We start from the raw sequence: 8,162 nt of genomic DNA, 5'->3' as shown, positions 1-8,162 counted from the left end.
GTGTGGTTAGAAAGAGAAATATCTGCAGGGATACAACAACGTATTGGACCTGAATACGCCGGCCCGTTGGGAATTCTTCAAGCTCTAGCCGACGGGACAAAACTACTTTTCAAAGAAAATCTTCGTCCATCTAGAGGAAATACTCCTTTATTTAGTATTGGACCATCTATAGCAGTTATCTCTATTTTACTAAGTTATTCAGTAATTCCCTTTAGCAATCACCTTGTTTTAGCGGATCTCAATATCGGTATTTTTTTATGGATTGCCATCTCAAGTATTGCTCCTATTGGACTTCTTATGTCAGGATATGGATCAAATAATAAATATTCTTTTTTAGGTGGTCTGCGAGCTGCTGCCCAATCGATTAGTTATGAAATACCATTAACTCTATGTGTTTTATCAATATCTCTACGTGCGATTCGTTGAAACATAAACGTTTATTTTTACTATTCCGTTTCTTCTAGACGAATCAGTTAAAAAACGGAATATATATTTATCTTTCGAATTAATCTTAATAAAATAAATTTGATAGTAATATATGAGTGAAAAAAAATGCTCAGAAATTTGCAGTAAAAAGAAAAATTGAGTCTCATTTCCTATGTACAAAGGTTAAAGGGAAATAAACATAAGTGTAAGAATCACTTTACCCCAAGGTTGGTTGATTAGTCATCCTGGCTTGAAGCGGGTTAAATATATTAACCGGATGACGTTTTCACTATCAGTTATATAGATTAACATACATGTATTACAAAGTGAGCGGCAATTAGGTAAAAGTGAGTGGATGGTTAGAAACACCAAATTACACAAAGAATTTGTAATAGAGATTAACCAAATTGAAAAGGATATTTAGGCCTAACATAAGAAAAAAAAAAAGAAGGTTAATTGGGGCTTGAAATTTGTAGAAATGATAAGACAGTACTCCCCAAGATTCCGATTCAGAGTATGCTCCTATCCACCGACAAATGTAATGACTATCAGAAACGAAATAATCCTTTATTTTTTATAAGTCTACCAACTTTTTTCTAAAAAAGAAAGAAGAATAGGAACGAAACAAGGATCTTTTTTTTCATATATTTCGAAAATAAAATAGAATTTCTGTCATGAATAATAAACAAATAGGATGTCTAATTATTTTTCGTAATCGAAAACCACGATGGGCTGAAATACCTTTTTTTATTTTTACAAGGAGTATTTTATTAAAGGGTTAAGTTATTACTCAACAAATAGAAATTCATATTTGTAAAGGGTGAGATGAATTCCGAAGCGCGTTTTTTATTCTTAGAATTTGAGCAGACAGAATTCCATTGGTATAATTCGGGACCCCAGATATATTTAACCATTTTAGAACACATCATATCCATCTAAATGATAATCTGGTCCTTAGATTTATTTATGGCCCCCGAGGAGCCGTATGAGGCGAAGACCTCATGTACGGTTCTGAAATAGCGGTGAAAATAGTAATGTTCTCGCCGACTAGGATTATCTAACAGTTTAAGTACAGTTGATATAGTTGAGGCACAATCAAAATATGGTTTTTGGGGATGGAATTTGTGGCGTCAACCTATAGGTTTTATCATTTTTCTAATTTCTTCTCTAGCAGAATGCGAGAGGTTACCGTTTGATTTACCAGAAGCGGAAGAAGAATTAATAGCAGGTTATCAAATTGAATATTCAGGTATCAAATTTGGTTTATTTTACGTCGCTTCTTATCTAAATCTATTAATTTCCTCATTATTTGTAACAGTTCTATACTTAGGCGGTTGGAATATTGCTATTCCGTATATATCTATTCTGGAGCTATTTCAAAGGGATCAAATTTTTGGAACAACAATTGGTATCTTTATTACATTAGCTAAAACTTATTTGTTCTTGTTCATTTCTATCGCAACAAGATGGACTTTACCTAGGCTAAGAATGGATCAACTATTAAATCTTGGATGGAAATTTCTTTTACCTATTTCCCTTGGTAATCTATTATTAACAACTTCTTTCCAACTCTTTTCACTCTAAATTGAAAATGAATCCAATATATTCATTATTTGATTTGTTTTAAACAAGAGAAAGAAACAAAGATAAAATTATTCAGAGATAATTACAATATGCTTCCTATGATAACCGGGTTCATGAATTATGGTCAACAAACCCTACGAGCTGCAAGGTATATTGGTCAAGGTTTCATGATTACCTTATCCCACACAAATCGTTTACCTGTAACTATTCAATATCCCTATGAAAAATTAATAACATCGGAACGTTTCCGTGGTCGAATCCATTTTGAATTTGATAAATGCATTGCTTGTGAAGTATGTGTTCGAGTATGTCCTATAGATTTGCCTGTTGTTGATTGGAAATTGGAAACTAATATTCGAAAAAAACGATTGCTTAATTACAGTATTGATTTTGGAATTTGTATATTTTGTGGTAATTGTGTTGAGTATTGTCCAACAAATTGTTTGTCAATGACTGAAGAATATGAATTTTCCACTTATGATCGTCACGAATTGAATTATAATCAAATAGCTTTGGGTCGTTTACCAATGTCAGTAATTGACGATTACACTATTCGAACAATTTGGAATTCACCTCAAACAAAAAATGGAGTAAACCCTTTAATTTGATTAAAAAAAGAATTCCAAATTGTTGAATTATATAAAGAATTTAATTAAAAACTTGTATTTATATAATAATATTAAGTATTAAGGCACATTCTTTTAATATAATATGTTCGTAATTACTTTCTTGAAATAGATAGGTTGAAAATACACTTTAGAATAAAAAAAGAGAAACTGTCTAATAATTGTATCTACATCAACTCATATCCATTAGATTCTAATTTCACTCTATTAGAAACATATTAAAAAAAAATTTCCTGGTTAAATTAATAAGGTCATGAAAAGGATTTCGATTTTTTTCTTATTTTAATAATATAATGGGTTTGCCTGGACCAATACATGATTTTCTTTTAGTTTTTCTGGGATCCGGTCTTCTAGTAGGAGGTCTGGGAGTGGTATTCCTTCCCAACCCAATATTTTCAGCCTTTTCCTTAGGATTTGTTCTTGTTTGTATATCTTTATTGTATATTCTATCAAATTCCCATTTTGTAGCTGCTGCACAACTCCTTATTTATGTGGGGGCCATAAATGTTTTAATCATATTTGCTGTGATGTTCATGAATGATTCAGAATATTCCACAGATTTCAATCTGTGGACCGTTGGGAATGGGATTACTTCGTTGGTTTGTACAACTATTCTTTTTTTATTAATGTCTACTATTCTCGATACGTCATGGTACGGGGTTATTTGGACTACAAAATTAAACCAGATTCTAGAGCAAGATTTAATAAGTAATAGTCAACAAATAGGAATTCATTTATCAACAGATTTTTTTCTGCCATTTGAACTCATTTCAATAATTCTTTTAGTTGCTTTGATAGGTGCAATTTCTGTGGCTCGTCAATAAAAAATGTTCTAAATTATTAAAGACCAAAGAAAACTTTGTGTATGTTATGATTTTTTCCGTTCATTCAATTAAATTTGATTGAATACTATTTCATATTTTAAGGATCAATTTTTATATTTGATATATATTTAAAAAATTTTTTTACCTAAATATTGTTTTTATTCGTACTTTTTTGTTATATTCTAGTTGATGGAATCCGGTGAATTATTTTTCATATTGAAATGAATCAAAATTGATAAGGAGTTGCTGAATGATACTCGAACATGTACTTGTTTTGAGTGCCTATTTATTTTTGATTGGTCTTTATGGATTGATCACGAGTCGAAATATGGTTAGGGCTCTTATGTGTCTTGAACTTATACTCAATGCAGTTAATATGAATTTCGTAACATTTTCTGATTTTTTTGATAATTCCCAACTAAAAGGGGAAATTTTCTGCATTTTTGTTATAGCAATTGCAGCCGCTGAAGCAGCTATTGGATTAGCTATAGTCTCGTCAATTTATCGTAATAGAAAATCAACTCGCATAAACCAATCGACCTTATTAAATAAGTAACATAACTAAAAAAATTATAGATTGAAATTTGCATATATGATAAGTTATGACCTACGAGATTATATTTGTAAAAATCTAAGAAATCAAAGTATTTTAGCCCCATTTTTTATCAATTGAGCCAGAATTCATTACAAAAATTCTATTAAAGGAAATCATTGCTTCATCTAGTATTTTAATATACCATTCAGTTAGAAGTTTACTAGATTGAAAATTTATGACATTAAAAAAACTATCGATCCTATGTCACATTCAGTAAAAATTTATGATACCTGTATAGGATGTACTCAATGTGTCCGAGCATGCCCTACAGACGTATTAGAAATGATACCTTGGGATGGATGTAAAGCTAAGCAAATAGCTTCTGCTCCAAGAACCGAGGACTGTGTTGGTTGTAAAAGATGTGAATCCGCCTGTCCAACGGATTTTTTGAGCGTTCGAGTTTATTTATGGCATGAAACAACTCGAAGTATGGGTCTAGCTTATTGATGCGTTACCGAAAAACTCATTTGAATAAATTTGGAATACATTTTATTTTTTTTTATTGACAAGTACTCGTACTCAAAAAAGTTAAATTATATTTTTTTATTTATATATTTTTTTTGAGTACGCGTTCCTTGGACCTGGTGTATCTTGTCTTTACCACGAATGATTTTCCTTGGTTAACAATAATTGTTGCTTTTCCAATATCTGCTGGTTCATTAATGTTATTTCTCCCGCATAGGGGAAATAAAGTCAATAAATGGTATACTATATGCATTTGTATCTTAGAACTTCTTCTAACGACCTATGCTTTTTGTTATAATTTTAAAATGGACGATCCGTTAATTCAACTGTCCGAAGATTATAAATGGATCAATTTTTTTGATTTTTACTGGAGAATGGGAATAGATGGACTTTCTATAGGAACGATTTTACTGACGGGATTTATTACTACTTTAGCCACTTTAGCGGCTTTTCCAGTTACTCGGGATTCCCGATTATTTCATTTCCTGATGTTATCAATGTACAGCGGTCAAATAGGATCATTTTCTTCTCGGGATCTTCTACTTTTTTTCATCATGTGGGAATTAGAATTAATTCCCGTTTATCTACTTTTATCCATGTGGGGTGGAAAGAAACGTCTGTATTCGGCTACAAAATTTATTTTGTACACGGCAGGAAGTTCTATTTTTTTATTAATAGGAGTTTTAGGTATAAGTTTATATGGTTCGAACGAACCAACATTAAATTTAGAACTCTTAGCTAATCAATCTTATCCTGTTACACTCGAAATACTTTTTTATATTGGATTTCTTATTGCTTTTGCCGTCAAATCACCGATTATACCTTTACATACTTGGTTACCTGACACCCACGGTGAGGCACATTACAGTACCTGTATGCTTCTCGCTGGAATCTTATTAAAAATGGGAGCATATGGGTTGGTTCGAATCAATATGGAATTATTACCCCACGCTCATTCTATGTTTTCTCCTTGGTTGATGGTAGTCGGTACAATCCAAATAATTTATGCAGCTTCAACATCTCCCGGTCAACGTAATTTAAAAAAGAGAATAGCCTATTCTTCTGTATCTCATATGGGTTTTATAATTATAGGTATTAGTTCTATCGGATCCTGGACTTAATGGAGCTATTTTACAAATAATTTCTCATGGATTTATTGGCGCTGCACTTTTTTTCTTGGCAGGAACGAGTTATGATAGAATTAGGCTTGTTTATCTTGATGAAATGGGTGGAATGGCTATCTCCATTCCAAAAATATTTACAATGTTCACTATTTTATCGATGGCTTCCCTTGCATTGCCGGGCATGAGTGGTTTTATTGCAGAATTAATTGTTTTTTTTGGAATAATTACCAGCCAAAAATATTTCTTAATTTCCAAAATTTTCATTATTTTTGTAATGGCAATTGGAATGATATTAACTCCTATATATTTATTATCTATGTCACGCCAAATGTTCTATGGATACAAGTTAATTAATGTCAAAAACTTTTCTTTTTTTGATTCTGGACCCCGAGAGTTATTTCTTTCAATCTCTATTCTTCTACCCATAATTGGTATTGGGATTTATCCTGATTTTGTGCTCTCATTAGCAAGTGACAAGGTCGAATCCATTTTATCTAATTATTTTTATGGATAGTTTTCAGGAACTAAAAAAAAGCATTAAAGTGAATTATAATAAGAAGTCTTTGGTCTTTGTATTGTGAGAAACTTTTGAATCATTGTACTACTTGATTCAAAAGGTTCTTGATTATTTCCTACTAAGATTTCTTAATTTATATGAAGTTAGATATAGATGCTATTTTTTTTTATTTAGATTTGGATTCCTTTTTGTTTGTTACTTTAATTCGATGTAAATGAACCATAACTATGTAAACCTATTCCTAAAAGATTGACGCCAAAATAGCATATCCAAATTAAAAGAAAACCGATCGAAGCCACAATTGCAGAATTTATACCCCTAACATTCCTATTTGTTTTAATATGTAAATAAATTGCGAATATAGTCCAAGTAATAAATGCCCAAGTTTCTTTTGGGTCCCAGTTCCAATATGAACCCCATGTCTCATTAGCCCAGACAGCTCCTGAAAGAATGCCGACGGTTAAAAAGATAAATCCAAGACTAATAATACGAAAACTCCAAAAATCTAATTGTTGAATCAGTTGATACCTATAATAATTTCTAGAAAAACTAAAATTAATGTTTTGTTGTAGTAAAATAGAATTTCTTTCATTTATGTAGTAAAGTACATCAAAAGAAAATAATTCATTTAATAAAAAATTTTTTTTTTTTTTCTTTTTCCAAAAAGTAGGTCCAACTTTGCGAAATGTAATCACTAGAAGAGCTATTGATAATAATGATCCGCATAACAGAGCGCCATAGCCTAATATCATCATACTTACGTGCATCATTAACCACTGGGACTGGAGAGCTGGTACTAATATTGCAGACTGAGGCATTTTGTTTAAAAGACCTGAAGTAGCAAAACCCTGAATAAAAATAACACTTGGCGCAGTTATTGCGTTTAAGTTATTTTCTTGTTTTTTATTAAAATAGGAAACCATATGAATAATTGAAAAAGCCCACGAAAGAAAAATTAATGATTCATATAAATTACTTAATGGAAAATGTCCTGAATAAATCCAACGAGTGAATAATAATCCTGTTATACCAAAAAACGTAATTATGATTCCTTTATCTGATGAATCAAAAAATCCTATGATTTCATCTAAATTAACTAATAAAGTTACAAAATAAATTGTCAGTACAATTGAAACGACCGAAAAAGATATATGAGTTAATATATGCTCTAAAATTGAAAAAATCATAAAAAATTTGTTAAAAATTAATAAATTAATACTAGGTTTTACCCGATTTTAGAAAAAGGAGTCGGGTATTATTTTGATTATAAAACTTATAATATCTCTTTTAGAAGATCTTATGCCGCTACTCGGACTCGAACCGAGATGCTCTAGCACTGCTTCCTAAGAGCAGCGTGTCTACCAATTTCACCATAGCGGCAACTTGTTCAAAACAATATTAACAGGTTTTGATTCAATCGTCGAGATTAAAATTTAAATAAAGAAGGCAATTGATTCAAATTTCCAATTGATTAAATAAATTAAAACTTTTTGAAGTAGGTATTGGTGTTTTAATTAAATTAAGATCTTTTTGTTTTTTTTCTGAGTTATTTAAAATTATTTAAATTCACTTTTTGTTCTTTATATTTTTTCTAGAATACAATGAAAAATGTAACTAAATTCAAGTAGTTGGAACTTCAACCCAAAGACAAAACTCTAAATGCTCTTTATCATTTTTTTTTCTTTTATATGATGAAAAAAATTTCGAAAAATAAAAACTTCTTCAAAACCCTTAGCAATTTTAAATAAAATTAGATTTTCCTAATTGCTCAAGAGAAATAAAAAAAATTATCAAAATATTTTTTTTTATGTATCTTTTTATATTGTACAAACAGTACAAACATAAGATTTTTTGATCACTTAAAGTAATTAATTTCAAGATCTTTTATTTCCTCATTAAGAGGAAATAAAAGATCTTTATTTATTATTGTCTCAAAGTAGTGAAGGTAGTGATGGTAGTGATGGGGAAAAAACGAATCCCCTTTTTATAACTAAAAAAATG

General features: G+C 30.4%; 1 protein-coding gene and 1 non-coding gene across 2 annotated transcripts; one reads left to right on the top strand and one right to left on the bottom strand.

The window, feature by feature from the left end:
- The first annotated feature begins 436 nt into the window (after positions 1-436).
- Positions 437-5,694, top strand: LOC110227186 (NAD(P)H-quinone oxidoreductase chain 4, chloroplastic). Its single transcript, XM_021020608.1, has one exon. It carries the CDS (start codon positions 4,718-4,720, stop codon positions 5,639-5,641), a length of 924 nt encoding a protein of 307 aa, XP_020876267.1. The 5' UTR covers positions 437-4,717; the 3' UTR covers positions 5,642-5,694.
- Positions 5,695-7,461: 1,767 nt separating this feature from the next.
- On the bottom strand, positions 7,462-7,541 carry TRNAL-UAG. The gene has a single exon. It is a non-coding gene; the product is annotated as a tRNA-Leu (tRNA).
- Positions 7,542-8,162: the final 621 nt, after the last annotated feature.

The sequence above is a fragment of the Arabidopsis lyrata genome (assembly GCF_000004255.2).
Source record: "Arabidopsis lyrata subsp. lyrata unplaced genomic scaffold ARALYscaffold_9, whole genome shotgun sequence".
In the NCBI taxonomy this organism is placed as follows: domain Eukaryota; kingdom Viridiplantae; phylum Streptophyta; class Magnoliopsida; order Brassicales; family Brassicaceae; genus Arabidopsis; species Arabidopsis lyrata.
Note: the sequence above shows the minus strand (reverse complement) of the source record. Positions and strands in the feature narration are given on the sequence as shown.